At 38.4% G+C, this 20,210-nt stretch overlaps 1 protein-coding gene across 1 annotated transcript in view; it reads right to left on the reverse strand.

Moving 5' to 3' along the window:
- Positions 1-507: 507 nt before the first annotated feature.
- NDUFAF6 (NADH dehydrogenase (ubiquinone) complex I, assembly factor 6) overlaps positions 508-20,210 on the reverse strand; it is a 28,576-nt gene continuing 8,873 nt past the window's right edge. Inside the window, exons 3-10 of the mRNA XM_010577086.1 lie at positions 16,753-16,852; positions 15,725-15,847; positions 11,411-11,467; positions 9,704-9,806; positions 6,871-7,004; positions 4,939-5,040; positions 1,165-1,221; positions 508-657 (exon numbers count right to left, since the gene is read on the reverse strand). Coding sequence (XP_010575388.1) covers positions 529-657; positions 1,165-1,221; positions 4,939-5,040; positions 6,871-7,004; positions 9,704-9,806; positions 11,411-11,467; positions 15,725-15,847; positions 16,753-16,852 — 805 coding nt within the window. The 3' untranslated portion in view covers positions 508-528. The remainder of the gene's footprint in view (positions 658-1,164; positions 1,222-4,938; positions 5,041-6,870; positions 7,005-9,703; positions 9,807-11,410; positions 11,468-15,724; positions 15,848-16,752; positions 16,853-20,210) is intronic.

Here is a 20,210-nt window from a genome sequence, read left to right on the forward strand (position 1 = left end):
AAAGCTTTTCTTGACAGTTTTCTTGCATTCAAATATATGTGCTCATTCTTCCAACCATGAAGCATCATTAGTGCTTGTAAGAAGTCTGCTCCTTGGACTAAACAGAATTGCTTAGCTGATTGATAAGGCATTTACTGTAACTGCTTTTGGGCACAAAGCAAGCAGTCTTCTCTCTTTTTTTTTTTTTTTTTTGGAGTAAAGTGTCAGAACTGTCAGAAGTATCCATTAGCACAGAATTTGTCCAAGAATTCTATCATATTGCTGTTATTACAGGAAAGACAAGAAAAGTAATCTCAGACAAGGACATATGACTTGGCAGACATGTGAAGCAGAGATATCAGCCTAATATTCCAAGAACAAACTTTAACTACTGCCAGCAAGCTGACAGCTACAGTTCATGCGCATCTGCTGTTTCCCATGAACTGCACTTTGCAGAAGTGTGAAGTTAGATACTTAACAATTCTATCAAGTTAAGACATTAAAAGAAAAAACTCGGCACTCTGAACACATATAAAAAAAAAAAAACCTTTAATATGTTTTTTTCCAAGATCTAATATATAAACGCAATGGTAATAATGGACTTTTCTTTTGTAAGCTTGGATGAAATATATTGAAGTCCACTTTTCGCATGTTACATAAATAATCATCTAAAGCAACCTAGAAAAGAAGAGAAAAGCTTAGTCCATATGGTGCACACAAATAATTGGGCATTAAGTTTAAAAAGCAATACATGAAACCAAATGAGGAACTGCAAAAAGGCTTGACAGTTTGCCCATTTTATTAAGTGGTAGTGTAACCATCACATTCAAAAGATATAAAAAAGGCACGTTTTGTGAAAAGAAGCATTATCTTTTACTATACCAAACAGCAAATTATAAAAATAGACAAGATTTTGGGCCCTTGCATCAGAGTGATGGTTTATGAATATACAGACATCTTGGGCAAAATGATGTAGTTAAAGAAGCATTAGAAGTGTTGATCAAAACTATGAGGTTCCAGAGTCAGGTACACATTATGATTTTCACAGGTTTTAGGTATTACATCCTCCGAAAATAGACAAATGAAGTATTAGTTAACCATGCTTAATTTGATACTCTACTCCTTGCAAACATATTAGCACAGAAATGATTCCATCACTTAAACAGTGCATGCTATTACACCCACCGTACAGAAAAAAGCAGGATATGCCTTCACAGGAACTTTCTTACTGAAAGATCTAGCCTGAAAGTAAATGGGATAAGGTGGGAGAAAAAAAACAACAACAAACAGACAAAAAAAAAAAAACCCAAACAACATACTTATCAGAATTTAATTACTATTTCAGATTAAACATCAAGTGCTATATATAATGGTTAGAAGCAATAGACTGTATTATGAGCTTCGTCCTTTTTTATTTTGACATCCTGAAACTATAATTTTTCATTATGCGCAAGCCGGCACCATCCCTCACTGTATACAAAAGGAATTACATAGAAAGTATGTAATACCGGGAGAGGCCTGCTAAAATTCTTATATGGTTTGACAACCTTACAGTTTACATATAATAAACCAATGTAAATTAGCATCCCTTGTTCCAACAAAGCTCCAAGTTGTATCTGATTTAGTAAGTATGGTTTAACCCTTTTTCCTCTCAACCAAATAACTCTTTGCATCCCAAGAGACAGAAACAATGGAAGACCAGAAATGCGTTTCTCTGAGTGCATCTTTTTGGTCCAGTGTTGCCATCAGTCCCAGAAGTCCAGTTATGTTCCATTTAAATTGATGGGACTTTGGAAGGATCTCAAAGCCTCCGGTCCTCAGTATCTACATATAAACAGAGGCTAAACCATGGCTGAATCAAATCTACAATTTAAACCCATGTACAACTCAGGTACATCTAAGAGAGCTGAAGCAAATCTTCCTGTAACATTTATAAATACAGAATCCCTCCCTGTTGTGCCTTTTCTTACAGGTTAAAACAAACCAACCCTCTATGAATACTGATGAGAACATGTGAGTTTGTTAGTTTACCGTGGATCTTTCCAGACAACTGAGAAAATCAGGCTGAAACTTTAGAAGGGAAAAATACTGAATCTTTTCAGAAGGCAAATTATTTTAAAACTTTGAGAAGTAATAACATCTCTCTCTCCCTCTCTGAGGAAAATGCTCTTCCCTGATCTAATGCTCTGCCTTACTATTATTAATTGTGAGATGAAAAAAGAAAGTAATCTTGCTTGACCTTCTTAACCCAGAATGGGTGCATATCATTCAGAAAGCATGTTATCTTCCTTGGTAAATTGAGTCCATAATGATCTAGCGTAACTGAGATAAATGCAAAAAGCCAAAAGGAGACCCTTTATTAAAGAGAGGAACACGGGAAGCAGGGCTTAAGAGAAAGAGGGGGAACATGTAAATGTATTTGCAGGCTTTTGAAGGGGATCACTGTGGGACTGAGGGAGCACTTTTATTATATGCTTTTATTCTAATAAAACACACAATTCCTAAAGAAAACTGCAACCTTCATTACCTTATTTTGCCCTCTGCTGGTCATCAGTCGCAGCATCAGAAAGAGCTGACCACAGTTCAGAAACTTTTCTCCCAAGATTAAGTGCCACATTACTACAATATGCTTCATATAATATCGCTGAGACTTAAATTTAGCATTTGAGGATTATGTTTCTTCTGACTGTGATATGGGGCTGGTAACTATTACCCTCATCCTCCAAAATATGTGGTTTGTGTAACAAATGCTGAGATTGTTGAAACCTCTCTGCAGGTTTAAACTTTACCCTACCCTGTAATTCCAACTAAGACAGAGGGTAAGCGCCTGAAAAGACCCTCAGGCAAAACAAGATGGTGATTTTATACAGGAGAACAGATGCATTTAAAGACACCAGCCCATTACATTCACCTAAAGTCTTGAAATACCCAGCAAATGTTACCAGCAAAAGCCTGTTTCATCCATCAGGGGAAAAAGTATCTTTATCCTTGCATTAACAAGACCATCTGATTATCAAGGAGGCCAATACCCTGTTATTACTGCCAGTTATTGCCAGTTCAAGTGGTTTGAACACTCTAGAGATCCTGCACTGTCAATTATTCTTCACTGATGATGATGGAGGCTGGAAGCAAGTACTCAGAGAGAAAATTTTTATCTTAATTAAGATGATATAACCCATCCATTTAAAAAAAAAAAGGGGGGGGGGGGGGGTGGGCCAAGATCAACATTCAACTGAACAAAATGCTAATGCTGCCTTAATCTGGTTTCCTTGTGTTTATACTTTTCTGTACAGTCTCCAATTACATGATCACATTGCGTATTTTCCATAGGACCCTCCCAGTGCACAACATGGGCAGGGCTCTAGGAGTGGAGTGGGAAGAAGAGGGAGGTAAGGTTCTGCCTGTTCCCTTCAGAAGCTGGTTGGCATGTTGGGAGCCAGGGCACCAACGCACAAAGAATTATCAAATTATCTGAACGGCTCTCAAGAACTGAATTCTCTCCCTGCTTCTGTCCCAAAGTTTCCATGCAATACCAGCAACCAAATTTTAAACATCTGGACAATAAATACACATTGCTCGTTTTCCATGCCTCCCATCCCTGATATAAGGCATTTCAGGCCAGGCACTTGGCATTTTTGTAAGCCACAACTGCAATCAAAGCCAAAGTGTTTTATACACTGTGCATGATGGGTTGAGAGGTGGGGAATAAAAAAAGAAAAATCAAAATGTTTCAGCTTGAACAAAGATACTGGACAGTTTTGACGTGTTTTCTTTGTCTCTGTTCCCTGCTTCTAAATGGAATAAACAGTTTCCTTGGGCACGTGACAACAAAAACTGAGACATCAGGTGAAGCAACATGAACAGGAATGCATTAAATGCAAATTATAAACAGTATGTATTAAAAATAAAGCCCAAGGCTACATATTAACAAAAAATAAAAACATTAATCAACTAACCACTGACTGAAGACACCAGGGATGTCTCATTTTACCTTCAGAAAAATGAAGAAGGGCTCCCCTATCTCTACTGCATAAAATACTGTGATCACAGCTAACGCTGTAATTGAGGATTATATTAATGGTGTAAATGCAGGTGTAAATCTGGCATTTCTTTACTTTGAAGTGGTATCTTTTCAGACTACCTTGATTGGAAGTATTGGGCGGAATACTCAAAAGTATATGTGTACGTGTACTTGTAGACGTAAGAAACTCTTTACAGTGCTTCTTGCAAGTTTTGTTTTCCAGATAAAGGCAGACACAGCATTGCTAATGAAACATTCTTCTGCTTTCATATTACGTACCAACAAGCAATTTAGAGTGCAGCTAAAATAAGAGCATAAAAGAAAAATAGAGTAGGACTCTGCAGTTCTTCAGGATTCATTATCCACTGTTCCAAGCAAATAAAGTCCTTCCTAATTCACTTGGCTGTGAGCCAGAAAAGAAATAAACAGAAAGCACCTTTCCCAACATAGCTTTGAGCATGGCTAGTCATGTTAGGGAATGAATCCCCCCTCCCACACGCACTAACCAGCAGTTAAAGACAACATGCTCTGCCTTCCTGGCAGCCATTCCACTGTGCTGTGAAATACCATATGCAGAAGTGCTTTCTATGGTACTGATCCCATGCTGGAATATAGTTGCATTTATAAAAGTCTGCTTGAAGTTTCTCTCCCAGTAATAAGGTTTTTAGGCAGCATTTATATATATGCAATTGGACCTGGCTGTGAGTAAACTGCCTCCTGTACATACAAATAAGTACAATATTCATACAGTAGCTGTAATATTTAAAGGTTTTGTGTGTTTGTTTTTTTTTTAATTTAAACTCTCGAAGTAATTAAAAGTAAAATATTTGAAATTAAGTATGCAGCTGTAAGTCTTCTAACAACACATATGGACAATGCTTTGTAAAGATTAACTTCAATTATGTTTATTTAAATAAATAAAAGGGAAGGAATCTCACATGTTCTAGATGAATATGGGCCTGGCTGGCAATGTCATAAATTACATCTCTCATATTTTTCTCTTGCTTGCCTCTTATGAAATCCTCTTGTGAAACTCCATGCTAGACATAGGAAGGAAAATAAAAAAAGAGAAAAAACTCTCAATAAATATCAAGTTTCCATTTTAGCTTCTCCAAAACCTGTCCCAGCAACCAAACTAATGACAGAAGATTGAAACAGCCTCAATGTTTTACCACTGCCCCCTCCTTTTTTATTTCCCTTTTCTTTTGTCAGTCACTTGGAAAAAAATTCAAGAGAACAAATACAACAGTAGGTACAGACTCTCTGCATTAATTTGTTCCCTGAAGACTTTGTGTTCAGTCAGACAACCAAGTCAAATTTTTAAAATATAATCCAAGAATCGATACTAAACAGAAGAAAGGCAGTAACAGCCAACGCAGAAGCCATGCTGGCTTATGAAGCAAGTCATTATCTTGGGACTGGTGTGCACCAGCAGGCTTGCAAAAAAACCCCAAACCAAACCAAGAAAAAACTCCTAACAAAAAAAAAAAAAAAAACAAAAAAACAAACAAACAAGCAAGCAAGCAAAACCCCAAACCAAACAAATCCACACCCCAAAAAACAAACCAAAAAACAAAACCACCAAAAAAACCCCAACCTCAAACTTATTCTTTCACTACAGTGATCCATGTAAGACATAATGTGGTATATTCAGAATTGCACCAGTTCCCCATTCTTCTCAACAACACTCAGACATATGAAAGCTGTATAAAGGTAGGCAGGTAGGCTTCACAGGAGATAGAGACTCCAGAAGAACTCTGTGATACTTGCCAGCAGCTGAAATGCTTAAAAGATGCTCAGTCTGCACAGAAGGAATGCAAGCTGTTTTTACAGTTTCACTTCAGAACACCTTCCGTGGCACAGAATGACTGTGAATTTTCAGGCTATGTTTGAAAAGCTAAAAACTTGGAAGGCCATCCAGTCCCAGAAGGGATGAAAGCAGGGTGCAGCTCCTTTCTGCAGTCTTATAACCCTGACCTATATTAGTATCTACATTTTTTGCAGCTACCTAAATTACTAAACTTCAAATCAAAACTTTCAATTGTATTGAAATGATATTTAGAATATACTAACATAACTGCCTTAAGAATCACCATAATTACATAAATTTTGGTTAAGTGTAAAAAGAACAGCATTAACATTTAAAAATAAAGACTGGAGATGAAGGAATAACAGCTGAGATGCCTACAGATCTAGCCAGAGAATATTAATGAAAAAATTTGAGCTTTAATCCCATTTTAGCCAAATTGCAAGATCTGCTAAATTCCAGTGTGAATTAGGTGTATGGTTTAAACTGGAGGACTATACCATCTCCTACAGCAATATATGGAATGTATGCTTAAAGCTATCAAATAAGTAACAAAACAAAAAAACCCAACCCAAAACCCCACAACCCCCAAAACCCAAAAAATCAAAACCACTAGCACGTTTATGAAAAGTTAGTAAAGAGAAACCCAAGAAGGTTGTTCAGAAGTAAAATCTCTCACAGTGCTTCCTTTATGGGGATAGGAAAAGAAAAAAGAAAAAAAAAAAAAACCACAAGAGAAAACACAAACCCAGGCCCCATTCCATATGTGTATTTCTACACATTAATGGAAAAAAATCCTGAAAGTTAAAATACTACTACATTTAATAAAAATAAATAAATAAAAACCCAGAAACCCTAGAGTTTCATGAAGGTCACTCCTCTCACCTCCCAAAAGATGTAAAACCATGACAATGGCATATTACTAGGCCACAGCAGACAGAGTTAAAATAAAGAAAAAAGGTGTTCTGTCTCCAGCCTAATAAATTATGATCTCATATCTAGCATTGAGAGACACAGTTAGAAACACTATATGGTTCAATTCCAGAAAACTTGTTTCTCTTACCAACATACAAATGTCCATGGGAAGAAAGACCTTTTGTCTTGTACTATGATACGGAGTTGCTCTTAAACAGGTAACTATGCCTTGCGCTTTCCCAATGTGACTGGCTGCATGGTCAGCATGGATGTCTCTCACACCTAAAATTGCAGAAATAATATGTTTAGAAACATACTGTCAGGCCTTTTGAGGGGTATGGTCTTCCCTGATGTGTATCACAGTCATATTTAAGGAAAGGTAAGTGCGTTGGTCCATGACAGAACTGCCTATGTTCATCAATTGCCTTGAGATCTCATCTCAGAGGTGCAAAGCATCAGGCAAATTCACTGATTTCCACATTCAGGAGGAAGATGCCTCTTAGCTTGTTGCAGTTTCTGCAAAGGGTAGACTTAGCAGAGCGGCACCTATTCAGATATAATACATCAGTACACAAACTCATTTTCATTGGCATATCCTCTCCCAGAGTAACAGTACTCCAAGAACTGTTTTTCCTGCCAGAAAAATCATTCATGTGTCAGATTCCTGACAAGCATTAATGCTTACAGCACAGTTTCATGATTAGCTGCAGCTGATTCAGCAGTGTACTGAAGCCAATGAGAATGGTCCTACACTTCCCCTCCCGGAACCTGTATTTCTGCCACCTCCCTTGTGTTGTCAGGGGCCATGAGGCAGTAGCATGGCAAACTGAACAAGATTACCAAAGCAATGGTCACACAACTGTGAGAACTGAAAGAAGAGGGAAATGAGTGGGGCAGAGCAGCACCATTGGTCTTCATGGCAAGACCATACAAGTCTGGCTTAGACTGATGATAAAGCCATAATGTTTTCACAGGACTGACCTGGGATAAAATGAAAATTTAAAGGAAAACTGAAATTGAAATTCACAAAAGCTCTTAACAGAAGCAGCATTCTACAAAGAAAGAAATGAGGATACAGGAATTACAGACCAATGAGCCTAACTGACACCTGAACACCATGCTGGGCATACCAGATTCACTGCCCAAACCTGCCTGAGCCTTGCATGGGTCTCAGAAGCCTTTGCAAAACAGTGGCTATAGGTAGACTACATGGACTTATTTTGGCAATGGCAGGAGAAAGCAGAGCGTGGCTTGGAGGAATCAATGGATATAACTTACTGATACTGACTGGGCAGCTCAGGCTCTACATAAAACTAGGAATTAAAAAAAAGAAAAAGCTCAAAGAGTAACAGTTAGCAACGACTCATGCCCAACCTGGGAATATATCCCAAAAGTGAGGTTCTGAAAAGGTTTAACGAAGTTATTGAGTGGTACCAGACTCCTAACTGCTTAGGCAATGAATCAGAGAGCACAATATTAATATTTTTAAATGACAGGAGCTGAGAGGATGTACCAGGACTTTGGATGACAAGATTACCAGTTGAAATGAGCTTGACAAAAGATGTAACCTGAAATCAGTAAGAATAAAGCAGCACTACTACTGGGAGAGTTACACACAAACTGGAGACAAGTCAGGAATAAAGAAGCCAAAAAGGAGAAGAAATTTAGCAAACATGACCTGTAATGAAACCAGGTCCACCTAGTCTACAACAGACTGCTGATGGGAAACACCAAGAAAAGGGCTGCGTTCAATTAATTTCTCCATTTGTGGAAAAAAACACAGAAGTTAACTGTTTAATATGCAGTGAAGGAGACTTTTGCTTAGATATTTTGTTACATTGGTATATTTAAGAGAAGTTAAACATGACAATACAGCACCTAGAAAATCTAGAGCCCCTGTAACAGATTTTCAAGAACAGGATCATCTGACTTGTATCAGGAGTAACCCAAGCATGACTGAACTTCTTCAGGATCAAAGACATTTCTCAGAAGGGAAGACCCCAATATTTCTCATACTCCTACATTTCTTCAATCAGAAGTTCAGAAAGACACTTGCAACATTTCACTGATTTCCTACTGAGGAAGCAAACATCACGTGTTAAAGAGACAGGTTCCTCGTTTCTTCCAAAGAAGAATGTGCTCACCATATCTCACTTTTTACTGCTCTATTTTAAAACTCTTTTAACCTGAGCATTGGCCTTCCATCAGATAAGCAAGAGGAAAATATTGCTACTGCAATACTAAATACTACTAAATAATAATGATTCTCACTCTTTTTACATCTGAGCTCATACAGGGAATACTTCCATAATGCAACAGACACCTAAAAGAAAGTTACCCTTTTCTTCACTGTAAACGAATAGTTCTTTCCCAGTCTGTGACTCTTATATTAGACATGACACAGATACAAGCTCCTAACCACAAGGATCATATCATCTTTGTTGCATTTTTTCTAGCTATTGAATTATTGATAGTTAACCTACTTTTAGGAAGAGAGGATTCCGACCCAAATTTACAACATCACCATGGAAGTTTATAGGTTGGGAAGTCAGCTGTTTCAAGATAACCAGTGTACATCACTGCAATATAGAACAACAGCTGCAGAATAACTACAGCACTTTGTATTCTGACAAGTGGAACAATCAGGAAATATGGTGAAGAGCTGAATTTACCACACTCTGTAATAAGAGCAAGAAAAAAGAACACAGAGTTAAGCAACAGAGAACAAAGCAGCAGGAAACCACACCTCAATGAGCTTTCCACTGAGCATGCTTCTGAGGAAAATATGTAGTTCTAGGACAGGTGCAGTGAAATTCCAGATTTATGGTCGAGCATTCAAAAGATATCTGAAGTACTACCTAAGACAACTTGTACCGAAATTAAACTCCAGCGGAAAAAGAGTGGGCTTTTTGAAACATCAATAAATACTGTACCTGCACTAATGAGTCATCAGCAAAATCTAAAAAGGGGAAAATGCCTACCCAGCACTTCCAAGGTGAGGTACAAGAGAGCGCTCTGAGTGTTCTCAGCATACGTTTCAAGCTCCTGGATGTTACGGTATGCTCTATCATCCAAATTCTTCTCCTGTAATATGAATACAGAACTTCAGTAAAATGTAAATATAACTGCTATTTGTGCAAGTTTATTACTACAGTCAGGTCAGCCTAATCCACTAACAGAAAAAAAAAGGACAAAATTAAGAGATAGAAAGAGAGTATAAACTCGGATAGAAGTAGTCATTAAAGCTTACAGCAAGGCTAACATAACCACATAACTACATACAACTGCAGCCAAGTCTAGTTACTGGAGCAAATGTAACCTTCTGCAATAATAAGAAACTAGAATTCTTCATAAAAAAAGATACAGCCAAAACAAAACATCATATGGTATTCTTACAGTACGGGGCTGCCAACTTTAATACTTAATTTGCATCTGAAGCACAGAGAAATTTAGATAAATAGGAATGTATTTTTTAAAACACACGCAAGAATCAATCCAACAAAAAATGAACAGACGAGTTTCAAAGTCATATGCTAATACCCCCAAAAATATAACATCCTCCAGCATTCTTTCTGTCCTAGTGGCTTTTGTGGTTAAAACATATGAGTCTTAATATTAAAAACCATTCTTAAGATTAAAAAACTCTGAAATCTTTCATAGTAATGACACTCTGCAAGTAACTGACCATCAATTTTCTCAAGGTATAACTTCATAAGAGACTAACTTAAGCAGCAAAGCTAGCTTAAGAAATTCCTCCCCTCAGTTATTCATTCTTGCCCTTGTGTCAGAGTTGGCAGCAGCATCACTGTACCAGTGAAATTCTTCCTTTTGTTTTCCCAGGAAAAGGGTAGTTATTTTAAAATTCATGTGATCTGAATGCTCCAGTTTAGAACACTGATTAGAAAAAACTCCACAGCCATGATAAGGAGAAGCAGCGAAGTGTGGCAGAAAGGTTCAGACGGGTCATTTAATTTTTGAGATGTTATATCCATGACTCATCACAAGAAAAGGCTATTTAGGGGCAAAACTGACATGGTAAGAAAAGATGTGAGAAGGAATAAGATGATGCCAATGATGTAGATATGTGCAACTTTTTACAATATGCAAGATGTCCTTTCTCTTGGGGCAGGATTGGAATGACACAAGAAGAGACCATGTATGAGTTTCTCTTCTTGCACATCATCATTTCAATTTCTATTAAAATGTAGTTTTCCAGAATTCTTAACAGTTGCATATGGAGACCTTACTACTTAATACCATAGGATGGAACTTCCCTCGCTTACATACAGAAAGGTATCTAAGTGTAACTCCCAGTGGATTACCTCTAAGGGTAACCACTTCAAATCAGGAATAGAGACCAGCAACAGAAAACATAAGCACAGATAAAGTGGTTATCAGAGTAGGGAACAAGATAGATGTGGACTCACAAACTACATCTATTTTAAAGCAAAAATAAACAAAGGATTCTATTAGCCATTTTGGCCAGAAAGAGCAGAAATTACGAGTAGGGGCATCAAGGGAGAATTAAAAGGAAATATAGCAGTACCATTCTTAAAGAGAAACATTACTGTCTGGAAAAGATTAATTACTTAAGTTTTTGTTTTACACACAAACAAAAAAAAAAAGGGGGGGGGGGGGAACCAAATACAACTAAAAACAGAATCAGACTTTGAATGGTAAATACTTACTCTTTCACCAATGATCTTCATGAGCCACATTTTAGTCAAGTTATGCCTCTTGACAGCCTGAAAATTACCAAATAAAACATCCATGTTAATATATACAAAGCAACGGTAGTACTGCATTCTGAAGGCTGAAGTATGTTTTAGATAATCCTTTTCTTACAAGAATTGTATTCACTGGGTTAAATAAAAGTGGCACATCAGTGGAAAATGAGAATCTTCTTCAAATACAACAATCTTCAACTGGCATTTGTTACAAGTTGTTGCACACAAAAAATGACATCTTGGACATCAAGTCAGTTAACTAAAAGTATTTCTTTGAAAATATTTCTGAAGGTAATTTATTCTTTCATGGAATCATACGCTCCCACAAAATATTTGCAGATAACTATGTTCACTTTCCAAAAAGAACAGTTTCCTCCAGAGTCAAGCAATAAAAAGATTTCCCTTGTAAATTTTCAAGAAAATGTCAGTACAACATACCAGTATGTATGGTAAAGACAGCATCCTAACAAAATAATATAATGAGTATTATGGTTTTGTTCAAAAAAGTATCCCACAGCATCTCATACTCACACATTCTTCTTCTGGCTCTTATCTCATATTTGACTTCCTTCCTGTACCACTTCATTCTATCAACTTACCTTCAATCCTCTTACTTACACACACTGAATTTTGCAGACCACATTGTCAGAAAGGCTACAATCACACATATAAATATTTATAAACAAAACTTAATGGAGCAGATTTCTCACAATCTGAGCCTTTATAGCTCACTTTCAACTACTTCTTTACATCCATTATATTTTCAAGGTTTGACAAGACTAGATCTTCTTGTTGATTCAACAAAATCTACTTGAGGAAGTACTTGATATGTGAAAAGGCAAATTTTAAGTTACAACTACAAATGTCAGTTTTGCTTCTTACTTGTTCATCTTGAGTATCATTTTGTAAATTAAATCCTTGAAACAGTCACAGGTCAAGCCTTAAAGCACCAAACTGAGTTCTGCTAAATTACCTAATTTGTACATTACACCCATTTTGAGCTACCTTCATTCAAACACACAGGTCCTCATTTTTCAAAAGTTTTGAAAACTAGCTTGCTCCACAGAAATGAACAGAGATTAGGCGTCATTTTTTATATGTTCAAAATGGACAGATAAGTAAGAACAAGTATCATACAGTTGCCATATAAGTTTATATTAAAGTCACTGAGAGTTGAGCTATTAGTATTTCTAGAAATACTATTAAAGGTTATTTATATACTTTACTAGTATATAAAACTCTTGGAATCCAAATGCAAGTATTCTGGGATACACAAAACTTCAGGAATACATTTAACATGATAAATCACTATGATAAATGTCCTCATACAAACTCAACAGCAAGAAAGGAGTATACATAAAATATGCTGTGAAAAGACATGCTAATTCTATTAACAGCTCTGCAATACTTGTGAGTTCAGATGTCTTTCTAAATCCTTCTTTCTAAGAACTGCAATGACGTTCTTGAACATTTGTGAAGCCACACTCTTCAGACAGATCATTCTTGGGGTATTTGCTGAAATGCAGAAATAAAATCACATCCTGAGTGCAAAGGTTACCAGGTCAGGTTGGATTGCTAGTTCACTCCAGTGCTCTGCAGTATTCAGAACTATGAAAGCTCCTAGAAATACCTTCTGAATTATTTTTCAACATCTTATTTCACAACCAGTTCTGTTTGGATTGTCTTAGATTAGTCTTCCTGTAGAGAAATCATATGTGATGTGAAATCTTACCACAGAGATAGGCCAATTCTTTCTTCTGCTTCAAAATCAATTTTCTGTTTTGTGAGAAAGGAGTATAACTGGCAGTCTTAGCTGTTGGAAAGGGTTGCAACTGTTATCTCAATATCTGAATTATTTATATCTGAACTTTGTAGTGGTTTCGGCTGGGATAGAGTTAAATTTCTTCATAGTAGCTTGTACGGGCTATGTTCTGGATTTGTTCTGAAAACAGTGTTGACAGCACACTGATGTTTTAGCTATTGCTGAGCAGTGCTTACACAGCACCAAGGCCTTTTCTGCTGCTCAAACTGCCCCGCCAGCGAGTAGGCTGGGGGTGCACAAGGAGCTGGGAGGGGACACAGCTGGGACAGCTGACCCCGACTGACCCCAGGGACATTCCAGACCATATGGCGTCATGCTCAGCAATAAAACTAGGGGGGCGGTTGGCGGGGGGCCCTCTGCTCAGAGACTGGTTGGGCATTGATACATACACCTCACATTGATACACACGCAAGCAGCCTGAAATTGAAAGTGGTCAAGAGAATATATACAATCATACCCAAAACTAACTTGTACCTAACCCACTCAATCAGACAACTAAACGAGAGGAGATCTTCAGAAACAAAAATAAGTTAAGCTACAGTAAAGCAAGTTCCTCCCTGGAAAGGAGACAAAAGCATTTTGGGAGAAAACGGTCTTGCTCCTGGGAAGCTTGCCATATGCTGGAAGAGAGACAGAAAGAAGGAAATAAAAAGCAAAGGCACCGACAGACTGACATGCAAAACAACCAATTCTGCATTTTAATGCCTGCATTAAAGTATCACCCTAGGTGCATCTTCAACTGCCATAATCCCGTAAAAAGGCTCACAACATTTCCCAGTATTCATTCTAACTGTATGAATGCTTTGCTGTGGCTAAGGCACACACTTTATCTGAGCTGGAGACACCTATAAACACCTCTAGTCCTCTCAAAAATGACTGTAACAGGTACTTTTCTTTTATTTTACTTCTTGGCTTTACCTATGTTTTCTCTTAGTTAAACAAAGTGTAACTTGTTTAAATCCCAATTTTAATCTAAACATGGAGTGTTGATAGACAGGAACAAATGCTCACTTATGCTTTATTTCACATTTGAAGGAGGAAGAGTCAGGGAGAGGCCACAGTTTCAGCACTGCCAAAAATCACTGAAAGAGGATTTGGAAAGGACTCATTTTTGTGGTCTCAGAGGTGCAGCAGAGTGGATGTAAAGCCAACATGGCATCAAGTGAAATGCTCCAATTCTGCAGGAACTGCATTGTTCTAACCCAGCATTACAGCGAGTGTCCTGCTTTCCCCAGGATTTTAACAGGAACAATGCAGATGAATACTTGGATGAAGACTCCACATTTCACTGCCTGTTTTTCAGCAGGTCCATAAAACTAACCACCTATGGGATCTATGTTAACTGTATTCAGCTATTGAGATCTAGACAAACTGCAGCTTTTCCTGTCCAGGAGCTCAGAGATCTTTAGTTTAAATGCTAGTTCTGATCTTATAGAGTAGAGGCCTTACAGTAGCTGCTCTTTTGGAAGGTTCTAAGACTTGCTGTGGCCTGTGGCTCTAAGATGACAAGTTAGCAATGTATGGAATTTCCATCCCCAAAGAAATTAAAAATTCAATGCAATGTGACCCTGACAACCTGATCTAACTTTGTCATTAGACCTTCTTTGAGTGGCAACTTGGACAAGATGACAACCAGAGATCCCTACCAACTAAATTATTCTGTGGTTCTATACCAGCATCAAGGGAAAATCCATTTACACTGCCTTCAATCATCTATCAAACATATCAATGAGAGTCCTAACTAGAAACAAAAAATTTTGGCAGAAAGCCTGTTTCTTTGGCCATGACCAGCAGAGGAACAGATCTGTAGGTGTACTTTATGTGTGATGTTCTAGTGCCTGCAGAACTCGGGCATCTTGGTAAAAATAAACTGTTAAGTTCCCAAGTACATTCCCTGTTACTTAACGCACACAAATGGATCTGTGCAAAACATAATACATAAATAGAAGTCATCAAGCACCTCTTGATGCAAGAAGACTGTATTAAGATTCTCCCTATTACTCAGTAACTGTGTATGAAGGTCTTGGGCTTTTCTTCATACCCTATTTGCTACTTCAACCTCTGTGCTTAGCCTTCTGTCTTTTTGTACAGCTTAATCTCTTCAGGCAGAACTAGCACTGGCTCAGGAAAGTATACTTACGCACTTCACTTGCTATCAGCTTAAGGCTTACCACAATTTACTCTGTCCTTCACCCAAACAGAAGAGGAAAAAGCAGATCGTTCACAGAAGTCTGACCCTCCAAGTAGGTCCTACTTAAATATCCTCCTTCTCTAACTCAGTTCCTTGGTTGTAGGTAACTTACAACATCACACAAACACAATTTAGGTTATCTGTTTTATATAAAATAATGCTGTTAACTATGCAACACAGCACACACAAAACAATGACATCATTATTTCCCACAGTAATATTTCAGTTAAGTGAATTTTAGGACAATAAAGGTGTATTTTACCCTCCACAGTTCTGTAGCGACCGGCTGATGTGGTGGGTTATCGCAGAATATATCTTCCACAGCCTCCCTCCAGAACTGCATTCGCATCAAACCTGTAGTCTTCTGAGTTATGGAGTCCTTAATCTGGAAAGGATACATCTGGAGTGAAATTCACAGTGTCTTTAAGGCACTTGGTCTACCTACACTGAAAAGACAGACACAGGACAGCCAAACTCAGTAGGGAAAGTGCTCAGTTCTGAATTTACATTTATTCCTCATAAAGCATATGAGCACTACAGAGAGTAAAAAAATCTTCACCACAACCTGACTTTGAAACCCATGGAGATTAAGTCCTGGGCAACCCTCACCTCGGCCTTCTTCCCAGAAGGAAAAGCACCAGTGGTAACAGCAGTGAGGGAGGGCAGTGCCATGGGCTGCCATAAGCACAGCCCACAGAAGCTGATCCAGCTTTTTCGCTTGGTCAGCACATTTCTTGGATCACTCCTGGCAAGAGTTACCAACTTTCCTGGTTGCACTAGCAGTTTCTGGCCACCTAGCAAAGGGGGAAAGACTGCAGCCACTCCCCTCCCGCAACTCTTTAGTTACTAACTTCCCTCCCAGCAGCCTTTCCATCACCTAGCTTCTGCCAACAAAGACCTGGGACTGATTATATCGTCCAAGTTTTTGACAGACCTACAAGATAGGATTTAGTTGCACTTTACCGATTCAGTCGCTGCATTTGAAGCCAGGACATAGATGCAACTACATAACAGTACCAAGGACCACAGCCTGTTTGTTATCATTTAATTTTAAAATGCACAACAAAGAGGAAAGTCAGAAAAACTATATATGTAAACCAAATAAACTGGGGGAGGCTGGCTACTTTCTAAGGGACGTTCAAAGCTAGAGGTTTGTATTGCACTATTTATTCACTGCCCCTTATAGTGCAAAAAATTAATCTTGGCAAAACACCACCTACCAGTGTAATTTAGAATACTGAAACTGTTATTTTACATTTCCAGAGTTCACAAATGTATTTTAATACCTGCCTGAGCCAGTTCCACATTGAAGGCTCTCAAGGCAAAAGCAGAGGTTCGAGATTCCGCAGGCAACAGCAGAGAACACAGAAACCCTTCATAATCACGCTTTCTATAAAAGGACGAGGAAATACATTTATTATTTATAGCTCTACATAAATTGGGTGTGCTATTGCTTAGCATTGAACTCCTAAAACAGTAGCAATAAGTTGTAGTTCGAAACTCGGACTTTGCAAAAGTACCAGCTTTTAAGCTTGTTTTAAAATAAGACAAACTCCAAGAGAGAGGGGATGCTGTCTGAACTCTCAGTGCACCTCTCAAATCCAGATCTCAAGATATTTGGCTAAAGGCATGGAACAAGACTGTGGCAGAACTGCAAATAGAATCCAGATTGTCCGACTTCCAGACTTCTGTCCAAGCATGAAACCACATTTCTTTAAAAGATTGTGCTTTGGAACTTGGCACAAGAGCACTTGCCTAACCAGTAAGTTTTTGTTTACTGGCAACTATATTCAAAGCATAAAAACTCTGGGTTTTGGCAGTTTTGCTGCAGGTAACTTGTTGCCAATCTGGAGTGATATGCCTTTGTTTGGCCACTTGGGTGTGCCATTAAATTAAAAACAATCACAGTGCACAGAATCATAAACTGCAAAATCATACATAACTGTAGCTAACAAAAACACCTGGTCACCTCTGAAAAGCTAAGTTGCTTGTTTTGAACAACATTTTTGTATACTTTCTGATAAGCTTGTAACCTGATTCTTCATTAGAACAAGACCAGCAACTCCAAGTTTCACCTCGAGAGCGGAGAAGCAGGTGTCAAGGAAAACTCATTCTCATGAAGTCTGCTCTTCTTACATGTACTCATATTTCTTTTGAATGTGAGCTTAAAATAGCAAAGCCAAACTAACACCAAGGGTTATTAGGGTTGCTACTTTTAGCATCAAACAAAAAGGAAGTGAGATTTAACAGAGGTTCTTACCTCTGCAATACACAACAGCTGATAACTAGCAAATACTTAGAGTTCTCACAACAGTTGTGAAACTTGTTTTAGAGCTTGATGCAAATCCAGAAGCATCAACAAAAAAATTATTTGTGAATTTTAGCAGGCTGTAAAGGTCACCTTCGTATTAAAGAACAGATGCATCAAACCTCCCTCAATTAAGACACTTTCTGGAAGGTATTATCAGCTCAAAAACCTAGTATTTTTTTTAAGGCTGATTATAGTAATACCCAGTATTTCCCACCCTGGGCAGAGCTGCAAGGTTTACAGCTACATTTTCCCAGTTCCAGTTATGCAGTTTGCCTAGATTGTTCACAAAACACAGAACCACCTCTACTTCCAGAAAGGAAACAAAGAAACACATTACACAAAGCATACAGCAGCACAATAGAGAAATTTGTCTTCCCTCTAGTAACGGTGTTAGTGTTGTTTGGGGTTTTTTTTTCCATTATTCTAAGCTTAAAAACTAAGTGTAGCAAAAAACAGTTAAAAAAAAAAATCAGAAAGAAATGTGAATTTTATGCTGACAGTGCAACCTTGGACATAACAGTAGAAAAGTAAAGCCATTAAGCCTCAGCCTGTAAAATAAAATTTATATTGCTATAGATCATGTTCCACCTCAACTCTCTTTATGTATTAGTGTAAGGAATGAAGAAAGGAGGGAATAACCTTAAGTCTGGTATTGAGTGTTTTTCATAGTTTCCCTCTCAAATAAGTATAAGCTTACATATGAACCCACAGATGGAACAAAAGTTGGCTATGACCATTACTGGACTTTCAGTATAATGAATTTCTTCCACATTATAAAACTCCATAATACCATCAAGCCACAAGCTTGTCTTCCAGAGCAGACATCATAAACAGCAAGAGACAGAAAACATACCTGCTCAGGAAACATATTTTTAATCAAATAGCTTAAAGCTACTTTTAAAATAGTTGTTTAACAGAAAAAGGAAAACCCATGAGAAAGGGCATCTTGCATATTGCAAAAAGTTGCACAAATCTACACCTTTAAAGCGTAACTCAGTTGTTTTTCCTAATGTGTGGGAGACTCAAACTCAGGACTGGTAAGTTGCTGACGCTTGCATAGCCTCAAGTGCTTTATTTCTGTTTGAATAGTAACTCCTTCCTCTTCATTTTTTATGACTTATGATTTCCATGCAATATATGAGCTACTGTGAACAGCAGCTTCAATTAAACAATGCCAAAAGCATAACCACCTTTCGTTTTATTATTTTGAATGCCCGTGTATTTTTATAAGTAGTCCTTTTGATGGTTTAACAAAAATAACCAAAAAAAGTTTAAATTCAACCATCTCAGCTTCTGTGCCTTGGAACCTACCTATTCTGTTCACAGTTGTTTTTTACTGAAAACATTTTACCTGTATATGTTAACTTTACCTGTACATTAACTGTACACGCAGCCTCTGTTCTGAGTAACAGGTAAAAAAATCCTGGGTAGAGTAACTAGGAAAACAAAGCTGTAATCTAAAGTTTTATCAAGGAAAACACAACCTGGCTATGCATTCTGATGTATCTGTAAAGGTCTGCTGCTTGGTGCTGCACAGAAAATTTAAGATTGTCACATTCCTTTCCATTAGACTTCCTACTTCAAACATTACTGCTGATATCTCTTACAAGCATCAGTTTGGAGAAGATGATCCTGTTCCACTTTCTATACATGCTTGGAAGCCTTCTCCCTGCTTCTGTCAACCATCTAGGACAACTGTATCCAAAGAGAAATTATTCAAGTCTTTACAAAGAGACTTGTTTAATTTTTTTACTTCTGAACTCGTGTGGACTTTCTAGAAAGCAGCCAAGGGGCCTTGCACCTTGTTTACTGCCCAGAAGCCAAGCAGGAGATGTTGCCTGGCCTGGAAGCGTCTGAGCTGCACTCCTGCTCCTCTTGGAGCATTTTGGATTTGACCAAATATGGATGCTTTTGAAAACATAGACTTCCTCCCCCTCCTGCGCTCAGGTCAGAGAAGCTACTCGCGCTGCCTGTCCAGCTGTTGGGTTTCCTCTGCTTTTGCTCATTTTTCCAAGGAGTACTTGGGAGGCTTGGCTATTTCCCAGTAGCCAAGAAGATCTGGAAACACCCATTACTTTTAAACACCCACTTCGGTGATCGCTCTCTCCAAAAAGCCGAGACAATGAAACGGGAAGGTTCGGTACTTCAGAAGAAAAGCAGCTGTGAAAGAAGCGGGGGAGGAAATTGCCGTTTACAGGTTAAGTCACCCATGCAGCTTAAGCATTCGCCTCGTTTCCGCGGCTCCCCCCGAAGCGGCGAGGTGCCGGCGCAGCCCCCTCCACCGGCGCCGCTCGCTTCAGGGCCGCAGGGGTTTATTTTCGGGGCCTTCGGCGGCGTGCCCAGCCGAGGCCGAGGGCAGCCGGGGCGGGGAGGAAACCCCGGTCGCCTGTCCCGGGGAACTCAGCAGCCTCTCCGTCAGGAGGGGAGGCCCGGTCGC

The sequence above is a fragment of the Haliaeetus leucocephalus genome, unplaced genomic scaffold (assembly GCF_000737465.1).
Source record: "Haliaeetus leucocephalus isolate CR32 unplaced genomic scaffold, Haliaeetus_leucocephalus-4.0 Scaffold555, whole genome shotgun sequence".
NCBI lineage: Eukaryota > Metazoa > Chordata > Aves > Accipitriformes > Accipitridae > Haliaeetus > Haliaeetus leucocephalus.